Source organism: Sander vitreus, chromosome 11 (assembly GCF_031162955.1).
Source record: "Sander vitreus isolate 19-12246 chromosome 11, sanVit1, whole genome shotgun sequence".
Taxonomy (NCBI): Eukaryota; Metazoa; Chordata; class Actinopteri; order Perciformes; family Percidae; genus Sander; species Sander vitreus.
The window spans coordinates 15,310,042-15,332,212 of NC_135865.1; the positions used below are offsets into that span (position 1 = coordinate 15,310,042).

Genomic DNA, 22,171 nt, shown 5'->3' on the forward strand with positions numbered 1-22,171 from the left:
AACAAGCTACACCTTCTTTTTGCTGCTCCAAAGTTGCCAAAAATGTTTTCTTATTGCTGGTTTAATGATTAGGCTACCAGGACGCCTCATATTACAAACATATATAGTTGCATAGTACATAGTTGGTGTACTTTTTAACATGAAATAATAAAGCAATTTATTTTTTTGGGCCATCACTGATTGGCTGAGTGACAGGTAAGAGCATTTGTTTGATGTTTATATTTTTTCCTTTATTTATTTATATCTGCAGCCGACTGACTTGCCATCCTGATTGAGTTTACATTTGTAGGTTCTCCCCCACCCCCCCTCACTGAAATTTTCCTTTGTATAGGCCACTGACAAAAGCTCAGGTGATTTCCGCATGAGTGACTTTGGGAGGAGGGTGGTCAAAGTTCCAAGGTCCAAAGTCAACAAACAGCCACAGTCTTAAGATGAAGGACCCTATCAGCACCTGCTCTGTGAGTATTTCTTTGACAAGTCCAGTTCAGTGTACTTCCGAAATGCACTGGAGTAAAAAATAAGATTTTAATGTGCATTTTATTCACATCTGACTTTGTATCAGTTTGAACTCAGGTGATTCAGGCTGTTATTGCTTCATGACAAACATCTCATGGAGCCTTATTCTCTGCCTTTCAGTATAACCAACTCTATCAAAATGTGAAACGATTTTCAAAAACTGGAGAGTACTTCTGCAAAGAACTTATGGCAGTTTTTCAGCAAAGGTAGGTTCAGTTCAGTTACGGCCTTCCGACTAACTTTTAATGACGACAGTGTTACTGTTTGACTCAGTTATTGTCTCTTGCTGCAATCTTTTCCTGTTTTAGGGCTGAGCTGGAACTAACTTATTCCAAAGGACTACAAAAACTTGCTGGCAAACTCATCAGGGCCTCAAAGGGAATGTCAAACAAGTAAGAGACAAAATTCAGAATTTCATTGGCTCTGTCTTTTTGTGTTTAACATGACCTTTTCATGCCAAGTGCTGGTAATAATGACACCATGGGAAATAGTATGAGCCTAGCAAGTTAGATGTGATCAAAACACAGGCAGGTGTCAGGCAAATGAGGCCACAGCTCTAACCTTTTCACGCGTGCTCCACACTCAGTTCCACCTACAGTGCCTGGTGTCATGTGTCAGATGAGATGTACTCGAGAGCAGATGCCCACAGGTATTTTTTAACCAAAGTTTACACTTTATAACTGTGTCTGTCCACACAATTTGGAGTTAAATAAGGTGTGTTGTTCTCATTTCAGATCATTAGGAAATGCATTTCAGCAAGAAGCAATTCTGGAAATACGACAAGTTTTAGATGAGCACAATAAGAGGAAGAGGCCTGTATGGAATTGATTCTTCATCTTTGTATCAGTATATCTGTCTGTTCAAGTTTCCGTTCATTATGTGTCTCTGACCTGTTCTGTGGTTTAATAGCTTGACAGTGCCATCGAAAGAACTGGAAAACGTGTTACTGTTAACTGGAGTGAGCAACTCAAGGTAAAGAAAAAAACAGTTTTAAATATAGCAGAGATATGAATCAGCTATGACAGAGTCTCAGTATGTATAGATACCTGCATAATGCATTCCTGAGTTGATGTAAGCTTTAATACTGCATTATGATGTGTTAGAACAGTTACCAGCCATTGAAAGTAGGATTACAATACTTTACAAATTCAAGGATTATAATAGTTTGTGATCAGTCACAAACCATTGCATGCTAGGTTATAAAGTCTTAGAAACATCCTGGTACTGTTGGTAGTGAAAATATTATAGGACTTTACAACCTGGCATGCAAAATTGATCATGAGTGACTGTAATGTTTGAATTAATTAAACGAGTGGCTGTTGCTATGAAACACAATATATCATATGGTGTATAGCAACCTTTACACCGTAGTATGAATGTGTTGTAATGCAGTATGCAACTGTTAAATATGAGGGATTTGTAGAACACTTTACTGTTCTTTTTGCAAAACATATACTTTTGTCTTCCTTTGAATTCACATAAAGTATCTTAAATATGCAATAAATGAATTAATGGAATTAAGACTTTTTAAATTTAATGTAGAAACGTCAAAAAATAGATATTCTTAATTAAAAAAAATGTTTTATTAAAATTAAAATCTGGCAATTTAAAGTTGCTTTAAAGAGATTCCCCCTCATTAACCTGCACATGCTAAATGTAATCCTATTCAGAGTTTAACTATTTGCTTTTGTCATATCAGTGATATGTTAATGTGGATTCTTGTGTGTCCTCACCTAAAACAGATAAAGAAGAAATTGCATGGACTAACAAGAGAGCATGAGGCTTTGTTCAACTTTGTTGAAAACAACAGACAAATGTGCACAGAAAAAGAAAAACAAAAGGTTCAGTATATGACCACCAAACCAGTGTTTCATACATATTCATCATCAGGGGGTGAATCCTTGCTGGTAAAGATGCCAACAAGTTTGCTAAAAGATTTTTGTTCTCTCCTGTTCTTGACTACAGATGCTGAACAGGCTGACAAAGTCGGCAGAGATGCAGGCGCGGGTGGATGAGGAGTACTTTAATGTCAACATGGAGGGTCATCAGATGAGACTCAAGTGGGAAAATACACTGAAAAACTGCTTCCAGGTGCGGAAAAATACTCTCCTGCTTCACATACTGTAGGTATTTAGCTGTTCTCCTTATCCAGAGTGGCTTTTTTTGTGAGTAAACAGGTAGGTTCAGTGCCTTGTTCAAGGACACCTCATGTATGATAAGAGTTAAGTGCTGCTTTCTGCTTTTTCAGATCATACAGGAGCTGGAGAAACAGCGAATTGAAGTTCTGTGCAACATTTTGAGTAGATACAACCTTCACATGTCCAGCTTTGGGCAGACACTCAAACATGTAAGACACCCTGACATCCATCCTGCTCATAAGTATGCACTTAATCATTTTATGGATGTTGTAACTTATACCTGCCACTTCCAGGGCCAAAGGCAGATAGAACAGACAGTCCAAAGGGTGGACATGGATAAAGACATACAAACCCTGGTGGAGGAAAACAGCATCACAGCTGAAGATCACATAGCAGAGTTTTTGATGGCTGATTATTTTGTAAGTCTGCAATTTCTTTCTCTGAGAGAGCTTGTGTGCAGGCCACAGATGCAGTGACTCACCCGTTCAAAGACAACCAGTCATCTCTGCATGGGGTCTTCTAATGCAAGCCGCAGAAATAAAGATGTATTTATCATTTTGTGACAGGGCCTGGCACATGAAGGCTGTCTTTTTAAGTGTGCTCTATGTATATTTACTGTTTTCTTTTGGGGTTTTTTAAACATTTTGTTTATGTAGTTGTCAGGTTGCACTCTGGTCTCCCTTGAAAATATGATAGTCATCCCAATGGCATTTACCCGATTTAATAAAAGGTTAAATACTGCTATATGAATGTGCAAAGTGCAGTGCGTTAGTGACAATAGCATGTTCATAAAATGTGCAGGAAATACAGCACAAAAGACCTTGCAGCCTTGGCGCATATTGCATCAATGGTAGATTGTAACCAAGACTATCTTAGTTACTGATGTGTGGTCTGTGTTCTGGATGTATCAGGAGGAGGACAGAACATCACTGATGGCCAAAGACCGAAGAAATGAGGCCATCAAACTCAAACTCCAGCGTCTGGAGCACAGTATTACAAAAACAAAGAAAGACCGTGAAGGCAAGTTCTGCACAAAAGTGCATAATGCACTAAAATTACACAATATAATCTGATGGAGACAAAACATCTGTCTTTCAGTAAAACTCAGTGATTCATAATCGACAGTACCATGCTAGGTTATTCATTTTGTTTCTAAGTCACCTTCGACATTCTCGTTGCAGGAATTGAAAAACTAATGAGAACATATTCTGAAAATCCATCTTTTTCAAACCAAAAGAATCTTGAGGAAACTGAACAGCAGATTGATGAGGTAAATATTGTGTGTAGAGTGGATGGATAGTGGTGTTTACAGATGCATATTTACCTTAAATTGATCATGAATTAGATTTGATGTTTACTAATGTCATCTTGTTACATGCAGAGTTCCCTCAAACTGGATCTCCTTGAGGCCACTCGCTACAAACTCTCTTTATCACTGTCTGAAATAGAGGGGAAAACCAAGTCCTTTCACCGATTCAGTGACAGCATTGTGAAATGGAAAGATAAGGTAAGATAAGGTAACATGCATCATCTTCAGGACATAAGGTATGTTCTGTGGTAGTCTCGCTTTGACAGACCCTCCTCCAAAGCGTGCTGAAGGAGGGTCTGGCTACTCCACATAGCATTCGGGGATGGGAGGAAAACGTGCTCTGGTTTAATGGCATTTCTTTAAACCAATCAGAATCGTCATGGGGGTGCTAAACTCCGCACAAAATAGTCGTGCAAGAGAAAACTCAGATTGGACAGATAGTCTAGCTAGCTGTCTGGATTTACCCTGCAGAGATCTGAGGAGCAGTCCGCAATAGTCCTCATAAATCCACCAAAAAAATTCCAACACAAAGAAAGCGGAAGGAAACGGAAAATACGTGCATCCAGCGGAATTTCCTGCAGCATCAGAGCAATCCTGGAAGTGGAACGCGAAGGATATAGACTAGTTCTGTGGTAGTGGTAGCCTATTGGCTAAAGGAGAGTTTTTAAATTGTAATGGCACTGGTTTTAATTTAAAGTTGTCTCTCAGTAAAGCATTAAACATCAACACCTGTCATGTTTCAGATGGGTTTTTAATCATTGAATCATCATCAGTCATCAAATAATATTAATTAAACAACATATTATTGTTTATTGGATATTGTTTTCATGTTTTTATGCAAGACATTTGAATCCTGGGATTGTCAATGTTGAGGCTTGGTCAAGTTTGCATTCCAACAAAAACCACTTAGAGTGGCAGAAGTTGGATGTTGTATACAGTATTAGTCAAGGCAGGTCAATTTTATTTTTATGGCCCAAAAGCACAAATGTCAAAGAGCGTTACAATCTATATGCAGATGTACTTCTGGTTAGGAATTACGATTATAGGATATTATCTAACACAAACTACTTTCCTTTCTGAGGACTGTGAGCACAGTGTTGTTCAACTGACTCGCCCAGTCAAACTCAGGACCCCATTCAGATCCCGACAATCACTGAGAGCTTCCATCATTTACAAAGGACCTGCTCAGTTTGTGACACAGCACTCTGTGGAGACTTTACCAAGGGCCACCGACCAAGTCACTTCCACAGATGCAACACATGCAACTGCAGAGTGTGGCAGCACCCTTAATGGAGCTCTGCCTCACACTGATGATGACAAAGGACAAGGTAATCTGTTTCCAGCACAACACAAAGATTTATTTCTTTTCAGCACATTTGGAATTGCATCATGGAATTAAAAATATCAACATTGAACAGGTCAAATAACACAGGAGATGTGCAGTATAGGAAAATGTAAGGTCCTGTACAATTTCACACCTCAACAAGATGATGAATTGACTTTGAAAGAAGGTAAGTGGCTACTTAAATGCAGAACATCTAAAAACACTAGGAGGTTTATAACTATTCTTATAAAATGACTGAATTTTTGTTTCACAGGAGATCTTCTAGACATTTATGGAAAGGAAGAGAATGGTTGGTGGATTGGCAAACTTGACGGGAAAACCGGCCATTTTCCATCAACCTATGTTGAGGAGCTGCCTGTGTTAAGCAGCGTCAAATCATCCGATGCCTGACTGACTTGACTCATCAGCAACAAAAATACAAAACTCACCCTGAATCAAAGAGATTCACTTCTGCAGTGGCAAAAGTTAAAAAGGCAACATCTGAAAGCCTTATTCCAAATAAAACTATAAAAATGACAAATTCTGTTTGTACTACTGACCGATGATATTCATCGCTTTAAAATTGTTAAAAGACATAAGCATTTGGTTTAATAATTATAATGTTCCTCTGCTAAGTCAGGATCTATAGGTTTTGTCACTGCTCTCCCTGATGTTTTTATGCTGCAGGGATTCATACGGTATGTGAATTTTTATACCTAAGTGTATATTTATTCAAGTTATGTTTTTCATTATTTATCACACCGTGTACAGATGAACTCAACTATAGTTAGTGGTTTAAAAAATACGTTTTTGAATAGATTGACATGAATAACAAGTAAAAGTGGAGCACAGGAAATTAAGACTATATACACTTTTCCCCACCCACTTTAAACTAAGTAATGACATGAGAAAATAAAAGAAAACAGTTTTTCTCATCTGTGTCTGATCAATTACTTTATTCATCTTTACTTCTAAAGAGCATCTACGGTAAACTGGTGAATTTTTCAGGATTTAGAGAGATATTTTCCCCAGAACATCTGTTCTCTCTATGCCAAACTTCTTTGAAACAATGTCAATTACGCAGTTTCCACTAAATTGTCAAACTACTATGCTCAATAATAAGACGATTTGGTCAAACAAATACCAGTGATTATGTAGCGAGAAGTCCAGATTTTTTTTAAATAGCTTTTTACTTATTGCCCACAGAAATGTATAATAAATCCATATTAGTCTTGACAAGGCCGTTGGTGTTTTGTTTACAGACCTCTATTGTAGATACAGACTGAAAGCTGTGCTCCTTACATTAGTCCACATTGCAGCAAGACGTTTCTTGCATTGTATTTTACCCTCCCATCCTTTCAATCTTAGCAGCGTGCCAGAGAGATAAACTCCTTCCTGACGTTTGCCAGGAATGCTGGTAAGTTATTGGTCTCCTGAAGCCGGCTTTCCATGACTGACAAACACTTGAGCACGGGGTCACTCGACACAACTGTAGGAATTGAAGACTTGTTTATAGAAACCATTTACAATGGTTGTTGCAGGATAAGACTGGTGATGTTTCATATTTTTATTATTGTCAATAAATCCCACGAAAACACCAAAACCAGCAGCATTAGTCTATCTCTCAATATCTTTTGACTTCCCTACTATATATCTGTGGCTCTCCTATGACCATTACTTCCTGTTGAAAACATAAATGTTTAAAACAGCTGGGCAATGTAGTTTTAGGCAGATGTTATTCAAACAGTAGTAAATACTGCATTTGTTAAGGACTATTTTCAGTGGTAGATTAATACACGTTTGGTGCTCTAGTTTGTATATACAGCAGCAGGGCGGTGTAAATAGGATTGACTCAAAATAAACTATAGTAGTTGTGTTCATGGAAATGAAGGAACACGTTAGCCAGTGCAACGGTGTGGCACATTTATACTTTTTTTTTAATAGTTATTGGTCAACAATGGAGCTCTATGGCACAGAGGAATATGCTATAAGGCTTTGGCTACACAGCCAATACTTGTTAGTAGGATCAGTTCATTGTTGGTTTTGGTTTTCCTTTGGCAATTGCGACAATATAAAAATACCGAATATTGTCAGCATTATCTTTTCATTGAACTGCACAAAATAATGCCATTACAGTATAGTTTTCTAATATACAGTACAGGTATGTAACTTACTCTGGTATGATCCGTCTTCTTTAATCCCAATTGTGACAACGTAGGCGCTGTCCTGATCTGAAGGGCTGATATTCCGGAAAACAAACTGCAGCTTTTCACCTTTACAAAGACAACAAACACATTCTTCTAAAATTCTGAATTCTGTCATAGTTACTTCAATGGAAGAGAAAGTCAGGGCATTACCTGAGACAAGCTACAATTATTGTAATGTGTATTAATTGCTATTAACGTTTAAAAACAATGATGGATAACAGAAACAGGACTCAAGAAAGATACTTAATACAAAATACAGTTTGTGTTTGACATACCTTTAACCAATTGTGTTTTGCCAAAGATTGTTCGCATCTCCATGGCCAAATGATCCTGAAAGACTACTCTGGCTTTCTGGAGATTCCTCAGTCTGTTTTTGTTAGTTTTATATTGAGACTCGATTACTGAAAAGAAAGGGGTCAGTTACTAAAACAGCCTCATGCTACAGTCACATATTAAGTTATGTGATCTACACCACTCATTAAATGTTCAAATATAAACTTACACTCTTTTCTCTTGGCTTGCTCTTGTTTAAGTTTATCTAGCTTCTGGATGATGTCGTCTTTCTGCATCTCCTTCTGCTGAATCTCAGATATCATTTCAGAAATGGCCAGCTGTTTCCTTTTCAATGATGCATTTTTTTGTACCAAGTCTGGGGGACAAACACTGCATCAGTCCAAGTACGCTTTCACATAAACAATGAAGCCTCTGAAGCAACATTACAACATTAGAAGTATGGGCCCATAGTGTGCATCAGAAAATGAGGAATTATTCAGCAGATAAAAACTGTTTTCATCAATCTTGTTCTCACGACTGAGTGTATAGCACACATTTAAGGCACAGATGTAATGCTTTGTGGCTTAATGCAAAAACTCACCTCTTTCGAATGTCCGTAATGTCTCAAACAGCATTTCATCGTCCTTACATTTCTTTAAACATGAATCTACACAAAAGGAAAAAAACTTCTTAAAGACAGCCTGATGTAATTTTATATTTAAAAAAAATATATATATATATATACACACACACACATACATATATATATATTTTTTTAAATATGGCCCCAGAGGAACATTAGTTATTGGCAAGACAACAACTAATGGGGATGCAAAACTAAATTATATCTCAGACATACCATGTGCAGACTTCACCACCTGTCTGTGGGACTGGCACAACTCTGTAGTCACGTCAATTATCTCCCCAAATGTTTTAAGCTGTTTGTTGTGAATCTCCTCCATTGCACTGGCGAACACGTCACTCACGTTTGGATCAGTAATGGATGTCATGATGTTCAGAGTCTGCAATAAAAAAACAATAGACAGCACAATGCTCATCATGTGCATGTAAAAGAGCATTATTCTCACCTTGGACAGCGCTCTTTAAAAATATATCTTATGTTGTATGTATTTTTTTAACTATAGATTTCCACTGTTAATGTCATCAGTGCATTCTTCTGCTTTGTGTGTATAATGTCTGGCTGCAAACAAAATTTCCTTTGGGAGAATAATAATAATAATAATAAAGTTGAGGTTGTTGATGCTGAGAAACAAATAGAAAGGGGCCAGTGTTTCAGCCAAAGTGCAATTCAGCCTACTTACTGTAAATACTAGTATTAGAAGAAGAAAAGAAGAAAGAAGACACTTTATTAATCCCAGATGGGCTCAGTTATTATACAGGTTACACACACAGGCACAAAATACACACACATGCAAACATGACCTATACATTACACATGCATTAAACAGCAACAGATCTATCTCCTTGACTGACAACCGAGCAAACTCCATCCGCTGATGCACCATGTGATACTGTCGACTGCTCAGAAGTGATCTAGAAATGAACCTTGGGATTGTTTTGTCAAACTTTAATAAAACATTAGCTAGCAGCCTCAACTTCCACGACAAGCTTGTTGAATTCCTTTCTACCAGTGTGGTTGGTCCCACAAAATGACAGTATGACGATGACTGAGGAAGGTTTGTGTTATTTATCGTCAGTTAAAAAGTAACAATAAAACAGTACGAACAATTAACGTTAACGTACGGTACAAAGTACCGAGCTCACAAACGGGGCTACCTTGTCCCGGTAGAATATTCCTGAGTAACCGTTAATACATAAACAATTTGAGTGATTAGCTAGCTAGCTAACATCAGCCCTGGCAACATTAGCTAGCAGGTTAACGTTAGCTAGGAAACGTGAGCGGTTAGTTTACGTTAGCCATAGCTTGCCCAGAACTAGCTAACGTTACGCAGGGAATGAAACCAACGGATTTACAACTTGATTAGCTAGCTAGCTAGTTAATCTAAATTTGGATGCAATAACGTTACTCACATGTTTTAATGTACGGCCGTTGATCTTTTTTGATGTTACGTTACGTCTTGCTACTGAACCAGTCGTTATTTATTTTTAAAATCCGCGGTCTGCATACAGGAGGCGGGGACTGAACACAGGAAATAACGTTGACTTTATTTTTCTTCCGCTTACAAACATAGATTGTATATTAATAATAATATACAGTCTATGCTTACAAATCAGCTACGTTAAATAACACGTTTTACAATTTAGTGTTTTCTATTCCGTATCTTGAACAGAAACGTAGCTACTGTATGATTATGATATTTCCTGCTAAACATAAATACAGGAAATGGCGCCTTGAAGTTCCCACAATGCAACTTGTATGTCTTTATTGTGATTGTGATTTTTTACCACCTCGTGGTGAAACTGAGTAAGTTCAAGTGGGCCCAAACTACCCATCATCAAGTTCAAAATACTGTGTATGTATATATATATATATATATATATATATATATGAAAGATTGTTGTTAATAAAACTGTTAGGATTTTTATCAATTTGGAATTAATAGTGTTCTTATTAAATAGTTTTTTAAAGAGTTATATTGCATCACTTTTATTTGGGAGATGCTTTGACCAAAGCGACTTACTTTTTCCTACGATACACACCGGGTGCATAGAGTTCAGTGTCTTGCTCAAGAGCATTTTAGATTTAAATAAATAAATACGTTTAAATTAATTATTTTACTCTTGGCCTGAAACAAAGTCATACCTCACCTTTAGCATAGCTTTCCGAGACACAATTGTTTTCTTCTATGTCAAGCTGCATTAACAATCAATGCTTAATTTCCCCATCAGTCCAGCATAACAGTGAAAAATACTAAATCAAGATATGTTATATGTATAATTCTATTCAAACATTGTGGCTCAGTTGAAAAAAAATAAGTGATTATATTATGTCATAGATAAGTGAGGGTTTCTCAACATTTTGGTTATGCTGCAATATGAAAACAAGAACCTAAAAATGAATGTAGGCTACGTATCAATTAAACAGGGCTCGCTTAGTTTAGTTTTCAGGCAACTTCAGAGATTGATCAGCCAAAATGTAATGATGTAGAACAGTCTCTGATGTAATTAGATTAGGCAGATTAGTTCAACTTCTCCCGCCGCCTGTGGTTGCTTAGCATCCTGTGGCACCTGAGGCCTGGTAAATGATGTAACTGTCCTAAGTGCGTGGGCTACTTGCTTAGCCGAGCTTGAAGAAACATCTTCGTGTCTGGGTACTTTATTATGTCTGTGTTGCGGGCGAAACAGCACTGGACCACTCAGCAGCCTTCCCTTTATCCACTCCAACTTAAAAACCTTAACTTTAAAGTTAAAGTAAAATATTTAATAAACTAAATTCAGGAAGGTTTTTTTTTAAATTAACCAATAAGACCTCCGAATAAAAATACATTTTAAAGGTCCCATATTATGTTAATATTCAGGTTCATACTTGTATTTTGGGTTTCTTCTGGAACATGTTTACATGCTTTAATGTTAAAAAAACTCCATATTTTTGTCAGTTTTAGCGCCTGTCTCTTTAGGCCCCTCTCGAAAAAGCCTGCTCCAGTTGGTCAGTGTTTCTGGGTCGTCTACATCTGCGCTCTCGGATTCTCTGCAACATCATTGCACCCGGGCAATGACTGCAGCATTTTCAATGTATATGTAGTAGTTGTGACGTCACAAGCATACATAAGTCCTAACGGCTTGTTTAAAGGCACAGTTTCTGAATACGGGCTGTGTTCATTTCTCTGAGGATTCAGCGTTTCAATATATAGCACATCGACCTGCTTGATATTTAAAAAAGACATGGATATCTCACTTTTTACAATATGGGACCTTAAATTACATACATTAGTGTTTGAAATGATGAAATGGTTCAATTGTTTTATGGTTACTAAAAATGTTCTTTAGGATACATAAGATGTTCATATACAGGAATAAAAAGTGAAACCTCTTACTGTAAATTCAGTATAATTTTTGTTGATTTAGCAGTGATGAACAATTTCTTCCAGTTAGAAATACTCTTCTGGATTGTGTTATACTGCAACGCCTCCAAATTCCCAAAATTCCCTTCCTGCTCACTGTTGATGATTGAAACTTAAATGTGGTAACATTTAAAACATCAAAGGTGCAGTAGGTAAGACTTTTAAAACTAACTGTCTGTCATATTTGCTGAAACTGACCCTATGTTTCAGTAGAACTACATGAAGCAGGTAATTAAAAAAAAAATCCGGCTCCAATTTGCAAAAATCCACAGCTCCCTGTTCAGATGCACCAATCAGGGCCAGGGGGGGTGTCTAACTGTGTGTCAATCACTGCTCCTGCACACGCATTCATTCTCCCTTGTGGGGGGAGGGGCTTAGGAGACCGTTTTGGGCTTTAGCAGAAAGCGGGGAGGGACTTTCTTTGGCTAATTCCTGGATCCTCACAATCCTACCTACAGCACCTTTAACATTGAGCAGGAAAGAAATGTTGAGATTTCAGGGCACTCACACATCCTGTCAAGGTCTTTTGGTAAAAAGAAAACATGAGAAAAAAAACTTTCAGGATTGTATTAGTTGCACTGCTAAAAGAACACTACAATTTCCCAAGACAAATGCAAGGATGACATTAGACCTAAAGCATTCCTTTGCAAGTGACACAGTATAGTTTGATTTTTTTTTTAAATGATCATGAATTACATGAAGAATAATTCAAAACATTAATTACAGTCCAACGATACAAACATTGCCAGATGCATGTAAAAATCTTTACCCCTTCATTTATGAAAGGAGCTTCTCATAAACAAATACATATAAAACCAGACATATACAACCAAATAAACCACATGATTACTACAAACGGATTCTTCAAACCAAAAGCTGAGAAACATGTATATTCTATGCCAAATGAAAAACATATTCCATGGTTTACATACAATATCTGAGGACATTGAATGAAAAGAATAGACTTATAAATGATGTTCATTGTATGCTCATTTTAAGTGTCTGCAGGCGTCTAACTGATAGGAGCGCCTGTTGTGACCAGTTTATAATAGGCACCCCTCTTGGCCATGAGTTTATCATGTGTGTCTTGCTCTATGACCACTCCGTTAGACATCACTGCTATGATGTCAGCAGTCTGGATAGTAGACAGCCGGTGAGCGATGACGATGCAGGTTCGCCCTTTTCTTGCCTCATCTAGAGCAGACTGTACACTCTGCAGGGAAACAGAACTTTGTCAGGAACCCTCATGTAAGTATGTAGGTAGATAGATAGATAGATAGATAGATAGATAGATAGATAGATACTTTATTCATCCGTGGAAATTTATATCATACAATATACTTATACAAATATGTATATGCTGTTTGATAGTGAGAATTTGTTTACCTGTTCACTCTCTGTGTCCAGGGCAGAGGTAGCTTCATCTAGTAGCAGGACCTTGGGGTTTCTGACGATGGCCCGGGCAATGGCGATGCGTTGTTTTTGTCCTCTTGACAGCTGGGAGCCCTGGGCACCAACCTGAGTCTCATATTTCTTAAAATGTGTAAATGTTTTGAGAGAAGTTGAGAAAGCAAAAGTTCACATAGTCAACAATGCTGTAAACCTGTACCACGGCAACAAAATGCTTTCTATTATATTAACTTCTTAACATCTGATATACATTTGCATATGTATACACACACATATATATATATATATATACATATATATATATATATATATACATATACACACACATATATATATATATATACACTGTATGTATGTTTAACTGGTTGAAAACCAGCTAATTTATATTCATGCTTGTCAAGACATACAGAAAGGCATGCACTTAATATAGATACACAAATAACAACAATATCACATATAAAATGAAACTAAAACTGTTAGGTATTAAATTTTTTTCTACACAATATAGCTCACAGTGATTAATATCACAGTCAAATTAGCTTCCAACAAAGCTACAGTACTTAAATTGTGTTTTTTTAACAGTAAAAGAGTGGCTTACAGTACTAGACTAATAACCAGGATTTGCAATGGCAATGTGTGTAAAGTTGTATCTTTAGGGTGTTTATACTCACATCTGGTAGCGTCATCACAAAGTCATGTAGGTAGGCTTTCTTTGCGGCCTCAAAAATCTCTTCCATGCTGACACTACATGTGTTATCTCCGTACTGAATATTCTCTGCTATGCTGCAGTCAAACAAAACCGGCTCCTGGGACACTATGCCAATCTGAGATCTTAAGAAGGGCACATTGACTGTACAAGATGGGCGGCCATCAATCAACTGAAAATAAATGATAGCATAATCAAGACGTTGGAATAGATTACATTTATTTTGTGATTAGTAAAATGAATGTCTGAAACAGTGTACATACCACTTTCCCTTCATCAGGATCATAGAACCTTTCCAACAGTTGAACACTGGTGCTTTTCCCACAACCACTGCTCCCAACAAACGCTAAAGTCTGACCAGGCTTCACAGACACAACCAGACTGTTCAACACTTGGACATCTGGCCGGGTTGGATAGGTGAAGTTGCAATTGAGGAACTCTATTTCACCTCTGAAGTTATCCTTAAGATGAATAACTAGGTTTAATCATGTGAAAGTAACATCATGACAAAATGACATCCCATTATGTATGATTCTGTTTTATTTACTGAATTCACCAACCCATTTCTCTCCATCTGCATGGCTTATGCTGATTTTAGGAATTCGGTCCAATAGTTTGAAAAGCCGAGCAGCAGCAGTTTTGGCTTTGGCATAATCTGGAGTGAAGGAGGACGCTTTGCCCAGTGCTGTACCACTGATTACTACAGCTGTAATCACTCTGGAGAAACACCATAAGAGCATTTGATGTTAATGTTTGATAATCACATCACAAAACACAAAATAGAGATAGGATGTGAAAAAGACAGAAATAATTTTACCAACCTGAAAACAAACATGTACTGTAACCCCTCAGAGCTAACCAGATAGCCTCCATATCTAAACGAAGCAGCATATGCCATGAAGATGACACACTGGGAAAACCCGAAACAAAGCCCATAGATGATGGCTTTCTTCTTGGCAGATTTATATGGAAGCTCGAGTTTCTGCTCATATGATTCAACAAATGAACTCTCTTTGGCCAAGCCAGCAATCGTCCTGATGTTGGTAAGAGCCTCACTGGAAACCTGCGGGAGAAAGTTAAGACCTTACACTATAGCCTTTGGTTTCTCAGAGAAATGTATAGATATCAATGCACCTTAATGGCAAATGTTCTTTGGAGCTTACCCAACCTGCTGCTTCCATGGCTTTTTTATCTTGATTTGCAAAACCTGTCAGCATTTTGGCTTGGAACACCCCAGACAGCCCAATGAGTGGCAGGAAGCACATTATTACTAAAGTTAACTTCCAACTGAAGTAGAAAGCAATGATAAAAGAAGCTCCAATGCTGGTCAATGAGTTCACAATCATGCCGATCTGACATCCTGTTGCCTGCAGAAGCCATAACAGCCACATGTGAAACAATGTTGTCATTACTATGCTTGTTTGTGTCATAAATAATGTGAAATATGGATACAGGCCTGTAAATCTGTAACGTACCCCCTGCACCATGGATGCATCAGTGGCCAGTCTGGTGGTCAGAGCTCCAGGACTGTTTCTGGGGTCATCAAACCAGCCAATCTCCTGCCTCAACATGGCCTGGAAGCCCACTTTCCTTAGACGGCGGGTCAGCAGCTCTCCAGACTTGGCAAAAGCATATCCCTAAAACATTAAATCAGAGTTAGTCTACATGCAAATCCTAGATTACTCAGTTCTGCTAATTTTCTATATCAAATTGACAATGTGATGTGTACTATACTGTATATTCAAATGCAGACCTGTAAAAAGTGGGAGAAGAAACTAGTCACAGCCACAATGCAAAACAGAATACATATCCCGTTGATTTGTTTCCTCTGTTCGTTCAAGTTACCGATGGCAAACGTCTGCAAATACAAAGATCATGTAAGTCGTTTACGCTTCAGCAAACTACTTCAGCTTTTAAAACAGAACATAAGCAATTAGAGTATGTGAAAAACACAATCCTCACCCCAAGAATTTGGCTGAACAAGACAGCATAGATGGGGTTGACAGAGCCATTGACAGCAGCTCCCAGTGAGCCAATCAACATGTAGGGCCATTCTGGTTGGTTGTACTTGAGGATACGTGCTACTGGGGCAGGCTCTACATGTTTGTCTGCATCATCCTCACATTTCTATTAAAGAATACACATTGGATCTATTCATTTCCACACAACATTGATAAAGTAAATGTATACCACAGCCTAAAAGAGAACCTCAGTACATTTGTGACCTCCTTGTCCGAAAGGGTCGTGAGGACGTCTGATAATGTGTCATTTGACAATTTAATCTGAGATCGCAGTCGAACAGAGTCCCTACAGGAGTAATGTTGAGAACAAAAAATCAGAATATTTAATTTAATTTTTAATTATTTTATAGTTTTTTTATCTGATATGATCTTTCTGAATTTTTACTTTACCTTTTACTGGATGTGCGGCTCCTCACTTTTAGATTAAAGTCTTCTTCGAGAGCTTCGCTGATCACATCTGGCAGGAAAAAAACCCAAATCAAAACAGCGTTTATCCAAGTAAGTTTCCGTTGCTCTTTAGCAAACACAGGAAAGACCTTCAAACACTAGGATTGCCCACTGACTCCTGCTGAGTGCTTTGAAATGTGCTGTTTCAACCAATCAGGTTGGACCCACCAACTGCTTGTGATACTGGGAGGAATTTGTGGGGACAGGGTGACAAGGTGTTAAAGGGCCCTGCCTGTGTACACACAACATGGATAATAATACTATTTTTGTTTTATACATATTTTCCCTTCTTCTCGTCATCCTTCCAAAATAGGTCTGACAGAGTAAGGCCATGCTTACAAGCCTGTACAGCATCACAAGCGCACCACACAACAACCGACATCAACTCTGACTGTGTCTGACAAGATGGTAGCTTACTGGCCATCCTTATTGGCTAAACCAGTACTGTACTCTCCACAGGCAAGCCAATATGGTCTATTAGAGGGAAAAATGTGTGCAATGGAACTTTAATGTTAAACATTTTTAAGGATGTGAAATGCACTCTACATTGGAGCTGAAACAATTAACTGATTTATTGATTAGTTGCTCAACAGAAACTTTATTGGCAACAATGTTGATAATCAACTAATACTAGCATTATACTAGCAAAAATAACTAAAATAATATTAAATATTGTACAAAATGTGTGAGGATTTGCTGCTTTTCTCTGTTGTAAACTGAACATTTTTTAGTTTTGGACTGTTGGTTGGACAAAACAAACCATTTGAAGAAGTCACCATGGATTCTGAGAAACTGTGATGGACATTTTTTATTTTTTCTGGCATTTTATACACAGAAATACCAAAAAATAATAATCGGCAGATCAATCTATAATGACTATTAACTGCAGCCCTAGTTTAATGATTTGAGCCCTAAATAAATCTTACCTTTAGTTGTGTTGGATTTGTCTTGGTTCTGCAGAGTGACCAGGGTGAAGTAGACACCTTGCCTTTCTATGAGCTCACTGTGTGTTCCCTTCTCCACAGCCTGTCCATGCTCAAAACCAACGATGGCATCTGCATTTCTAATTGTGGAAAGACGGTGGGCTATAGAAATTGTTGTCCGGCCCAAGCGCATCTGCACACAGTTATTAGGGTCATTCCACAAAGTATGATGTGTGGCTGGAGGGTCAAAGTGCACTCAATTATATAGTCTATGGGCAGAGAGTGGCTCACCTTATCCAGTGCCTCCTGGACAACAGCCTCACTCTCATTGTCTAAGGCAGATGTGGCCATATCCAGCAGCAGGATCCTGGGGTTTCGGATCAGAGCTCGAGCAATAGCAATCCTTTGCTTCTGTCCTCCGCTCATCTGTCCTCCACCTTCTCCCACCAGAGTATCAAATTTCTAGTGGAAAAGTAGTAAACATGTTAATTTTAGGCTGCTCAAATTTACATTTTTGACTATGAAACTGTATGCACTGTAATGTTTCTGTATTTATCTTGTAATGTACCTGTGGCAGATTTATGATAAAATTATAGGCATTGGCCTCTTTTGTCGCTTGGATGATGTCTTCCATGGTTACTCCAGGTCGACCAAATCGGATGTTTTCTGCAATGGTTGTATCAAACAGCACTGGTTCCTGCTCTACAATACCAATGAGAGATCTGAGCCACTGGATGTTTAAGGTACGAATGTCATGGCCGTCCAAAGTCACCTGAGAACGAGAATTATACATGTGACATTACACTGAAGCCTTCAAACTCTCCACTGATGTCCGGTGTGTCTGTGCAGGTGCTTGCTGATTGTTACCATTCCTTCCTTTGGGTCATAAAACCTTTGGAAGAGCTGGATTGTGGTGCTCTTTCCAGATCCGCTAGGTCCCACAAAAGCAGTGGTTTCTCCTGCCTTGATCCGCATGCTCAGATCATCTAAAATCTGAAAACATAATTGGCTCTTTATGAGTTCATTTTTGAGAAGTGAGAAATGGACACAAAGAAATGCTTGTTGACGAAATGTACCTTAACTTCAGGCCGGGACGGGTAGAAGAAAGTGACATTATGGAACTCAATGTCACCTTTTACTTTGTCTAATTTGTGACCTTTTTCTGAGAAACAATCAATTTCTGGTTCCTGTAAATATAAGAACACTGAACTTGAAGATTCTTCCTCTTTAAATGTACTGTTTCAAATCTGTATTTTATCTGCAATAAAGACTTAAGTAGCATCCTGATTTTACCCGGTCAATTGTGTCAAAGATGATTTTTGCTGCAGCACGACCAGAAGCGAAGGCCTCTAAGCATGGGGAGGCCTGGCCCAGGTGCATAGCTGCCATGAGTACTCCAAAGAATACCTTAAAAACAAAACACAGCCGCCACATGGTGAAACAAATGCCACTGTCTTTTAAATACTTATGTTATATAGAGTATCAGATGTTTAATGTCTTTATCTTTCCATACCTGAATAAGAGTACCAGGAGACAGCTCCTTGGTGTCGATGACCAATTTAGATCCATACCAAAAGGCCAAAGCGAAACAAAAGAAAATGATGCACCACAGGTATCCTTGAAAAAGGCCTACGATCGTGCCCTTTTTCACACCCCAGTTCTGAGCTTCTGCGAGGTTTCTGTCATATCTGTACAAATTTCAGTTTAATTTCAAATCATGGAGTAGTGGCTTAACATCATCAATTGCGATGCAGAACAACTTCTTGTGATCTGACAAAAGGACAAAATACCTTTCCGCTTCTTTTTCCTCCCCACCAAATGCTGCTACTGTCCTGATGGATGACAAAACCTCATCAGCCACTGCCCCTGCCTTTGCGTAGGACTTAAGCTCGCGTCCTGTCAGCCTGGCCACAGCCTTCAGCAACAGTAAAGAAAATCACACAAAAACATTAGAAAACATATTTAAACTTTGTGATATATGATACCACATACAGTAGCAATATACTCCCATCCAGCAGTAAGAAATCCTTCTACTAACTTTACCATGGCCATAAGTCCAGCAGCTATGCCAATCAGCGGGCTCACTGCTATGACCACCAAAGTCAGCTTCCATCCACCAATGAATCCAACCATGAAGCCAAACACAAACGTAGAGATCCTCTCAATGAAGATAGACACCTGGTCAGCGATGGCATTGTTGATCTTGTTGATGTCACTGTCAAGGAACAGAAACACTATTCTGTGTAAAACATTATCCCAGCTATGCACTGATAACAGCCTGACCTGCAGATAAAGAGGCCCCACTCACTCTGTCATCCTTGTGTTCAGTTCACCAACAGAGTTGCAGTCAAACCATCCGATCTCCATTTGCATTACTTTTCTGAAATAAGTCTTTCTCATTCTATCAATTTGTCTTGCGGCTGCTGACACCCAGAAGGCAATCTACAGCAATCAGAATTGCACAAAAGTATTTCTTTAGTACATATGACGTGCTAAAACTTCATAACAAACCATAATTACTCAAGAGTGTTTTAAATTAAAGCTGAATACGGCAAGCAGAAATACTTACCTGAAAATAACTAACAAACAGAACTCCTATTCCAATTCCAACATAGTAATATGCAAACATGGTCATCTGTGCTTCAATGTCCACCCTGCGGAGAAAATTAAATGAGTAGCAGCAGCTCTTAACTGTAACAGTAATCACATAAGCCGTTAACTATAGACTTACCCACAGTACACAGTGCTGTTTTCAGCTGTTTCATATATGGAGCCATTTTTCCAGTAGATGGTGTTGTTGTTGCATTCCTTGTTTGTGTCTTTCAGTTCTTGGACCTCAAGCTCATACGCCACAAACGTGTTTGTCATCTGGCCGTACACCAGAAGCATGAGAGGTGAAGCTGCACCATGTATGAGGGCACACAAACCCCCCACTACCATCATCACGGTGTCTTTGCAAGTTGCAAATCGAAACTGAAAAAAGAAATTTGTGGATTTTTTAAAAATTCTTTTAACAATGTAGTTGTGAGAATTTGCTCCGCATTTTTATTTGTATGTTTTAATGATCAAATCAAAGATAGTAAAAGTACAGTGGTGTGGAGAATCGTACAATCAAAATTCTACTTAGTAAAAGTACATGATATTATAATATTTTATACATTTTTAACATGTTTTTATATAAAATCTTAATCTAAAAAATAACTTGTAAGTAAGGCTATCAAATACATGGAGTGGATTAAAAAGTACAAAGTAAAGTGAAATAAAAATACTCAAAACTGAACTTAAGTACAGTACTTGAGTAAATATATCTTAATCTTAAGCAACACCTTTTCAGATTACATCTCAACTCTTTATTTTTATTTTTTATGAATAAACTTAAATTTAAAACTTAAAAAAAGCAAATCTCTAAGCATTTCTACTGTAGCAGTGAACAAGCTTTTAGTTACTCTCCCCATTTTGGATGAAACCTAGCTCTTGCTCCAACATGGTTTGAATGCACTTATTGTAAGTCACTTTGGACAAAAGCACTTTACTTTCCACCACTTTTCATGAACAATGTGAGCAAAGACAGAGTATTTACCAGCTGAAAGTATCCAACATTGGGCATCTTATCTTTTTTCTTCTCGTCTCTGTAACACATGAACATTAACATTAACATTAACAACAATTAAAGTAAGTCCCAGGAATATTTTGCAAACATATTGTGGTCTGAAACATACAGTAGTATATTGTGGGAGATACATAATTACAAACTTACCCATTCTCAATGTCTGCTAAAAAGGAGAAATGAAATGTAGGTACCCCGTAATTACTTGGCTTTTTATACAAAACTCCACCATTATCGTGTTCGTTTTTTGTTTTTGCAATAAAAATGGATCACGCACCTCTTTTATCGACACCTGGTGCTGTAAATGTTGTTGATTTCTTCATGTCTGCTGCCCTGACTCAGGCAGGTGTGTCCTCACTAGGTAACTGTAATAAGAAAATACAATTTTTACCGTCTATAATAGAAATATAGTCGTTTTATAAACTGATTATTTGTGTGTTACTGTTAACCTAAGTGACCTGCTGTCCCAGTATGTTGCTGTGTGCTTAGCAAGCAGAAGCAGCATCTCTGAGGACGGAGCTTGATGTACCCAATGTATTAAATGTATCAGCACAGCTGAAGAAATGATGAGTTACAGTCACCCAACAGGGTGGCCAACAGGGCCACCACAGTAACTGTGGATAAAAAAATCTAAATTGTAATTTGGATGTTAATCAACGGGATCCATGGTCCAGTGGGATTCAAGAGAACCATGTTTTCAGACTCATTTCAGTCCATGTATGGGTTTACAAAGTTTAAGAAAAACTTCCACTGTTCCCAAAACAAATTGGAATATTAGAATAAGTTAATGTTATCTAATGGTTAAGTCACAGTTGCCATCCACTGTGTATTATGTGTAGTAAAAATACTACAGCAACACACTGCTTTTAGCATCTTACTATATAAATATCAACAACAAAACATTATTAAATTACTAAATTATTAAATACATAGATTCTGACAAGAACAGCAATTATTACAGGGGGATCCTTGTTGAGCATGAACTTTATGGTGGAAGAAAAGAAAATGCACTGTACCTGGAAATCCAGCAGCACCACTGAGGCTCATCAGAGTAAATTCCTATCTTAACTTAGAGTCTAGAGTCTAGAATCTAGTCTTATTTTCAGGTAACCTATGATTCTCCTTTCCCATTATCTACACTTCCATTAGACTGATAAGAGTTGTGTCAACATTATGACCCTTAACTCAATCACTAAACCAAGTTAATGTTCATTGACTGCTATTAGTTATAGTACCTTCTATGGTAA

At 37.9% G+C, this 22,171-nt stretch overlaps 3 protein-coding genes across 3 annotated transcripts; 1 reads left to right on the forward strand and 2 right to left on the reverse strand.

The window, feature by feature from the left end:
- The first annotated feature begins 431 nt into the window (after window positions 1-431).
- On the forward strand, window positions 432-5,698 carry nostrin (nitric oxide synthase trafficking). Its single transcript, XM_078262888.1, has 16 exons — window positions 432-458; window positions 637-722; window positions 825-908; window positions 1,103-1,165; window positions 1,251-1,332; window positions 1,426-1,488; window positions 2,259-2,357; window positions 2,482-2,607; window positions 2,765-2,863; window positions 2,948-3,073; window positions 3,566-3,674; window positions 3,836-3,924; window positions 4,036-4,161; window positions 5,045-5,291; window positions 5,382-5,474; window positions 5,562-5,698. Exons 1-16 carry the CDS (start codon window positions 432-434, stop codon window positions 5,696-5,698), a joined length of 1,656 nt encoding a protein of 551 aa, XP_078119014.1.
- On the reverse strand, window positions 5,300-10,115 carry spc25 (SPC25 component of NDC80 kinetochore complex). Its single transcript, XM_078261827.1, has 7 exons — window positions 9,820-10,115; window positions 8,627-8,789; window positions 8,369-8,434; window positions 7,997-8,143; window positions 7,770-7,895; window positions 7,462-7,560; window positions 5,300-6,776 (listed from the first exon to the last, which is right to left on the reverse strand). The coding sequence occupies exons 2-7, from the start codon at window positions 8,775-8,777 to the stop codon at window positions 6,652-6,654; spliced, it is 714 nt and encodes a 237-aa protein (XP_078117953.1). The 5' UTR covers window positions 8,778-8,789; window positions 9,820-10,115; the 3' UTR covers window positions 5,300-6,651.
- A 2,707-nt stretch (window positions 10,116-12,822) lies between these two features.
- On the reverse strand, window positions 12,823-20,257 carry abcb11a (ATP-binding cassette, sub-family B (MDR/TAP), member 11a). Its single transcript, XM_078262889.1, has 24 exons — window positions 20,098-20,257; window positions 19,887-19,969; window positions 19,626-19,759; window positions 19,361-19,532; window positions 19,108-19,232; window positions 18,831-19,005; window positions 18,611-18,724; window positions 18,394-18,504; window positions 18,185-18,310; window positions 17,886-18,089; window positions 17,609-17,779; window positions 17,321-17,510; window positions 16,338-16,404; window positions 16,143-16,233; window positions 15,889-16,053; window positions 15,680-15,784; window positions 15,402-15,563; window positions 15,090-15,293; window positions 14,748-14,989; window positions 14,487-14,643; window positions 14,190-14,387; window positions 13,892-14,098; window positions 13,197-13,343; window positions 12,823-13,023 (listed from the first exon to the last, which is right to left on the reverse strand). The coding sequence occupies exons 1-24, from the start codon at window positions 20,255-20,257 to the stop codon at window positions 12,823-12,825; spliced, it is 3,711 nt and encodes a 1,236-aa protein (XP_078119015.1).
- Window positions 20,258-22,171: the final 1,914 nt, after the last annotated feature.

Coding starts and splice junctions, on each gene's coding strand:
- nostrin (XM_078262888.1), top strand. CDS start 432: ATGAAGGACCCTATCAGCACCTGCTCT. Junction 1,166..1,250: donor TCGAGAGCAGATGCCCACAG/GTATTTTTTAAC, acceptor TTCTCATTTCAG/ATCATTAGGAAATGCATTTC. Junction 3,675..3,835: donor AACAAAGAAAGACCGTGAAG/GCAAGTTCTGCA, acceptor TTCTCGTTGCAG/GAATTGAAAAACTAATGAGA.
- abcb11a (XM_078262889.1), bottom strand. CDS start 20,257: ATGGTAGTGGGGGGTTTGTGTGCCCTCATACATGGTGCAGCTTCACCT. Junction 16,405..17,320: donor CAAATCCAACACAACTAAAG/GTAAGATTTATT, acceptor TTTTCCTGCCAG/ATGTGATCAGCGAAGCTCTC. Junction 15,785..15,888: donor TGTTCAGCCAAATTCTTGGG/GTGAGGATTGTG, acceptor TTGTATTTGCAG/ACGTTTGCCATCGGTAACTT.
- spc25 (XM_078261827.1), bottom strand. CDS start 8,777: ATGACATCCATTACTGATCCAAACGTGAGTGACGTGTTCGCCAGTGCA. Junction 8,435..8,626: donor GGTGGTGAAGTCTGCACATG/GTATGTCTGAGA, acceptor CCTTTTGTGTAG/ATTCATGTTTAAAGAAATGT. Junction 8,144..8,368: donor ATTACGGACATTCGAAAGAG/GTGAGTTTTTGC, acceptor TTTGTCCCCCAG/ACTTGGTACAAAAAAATGCA.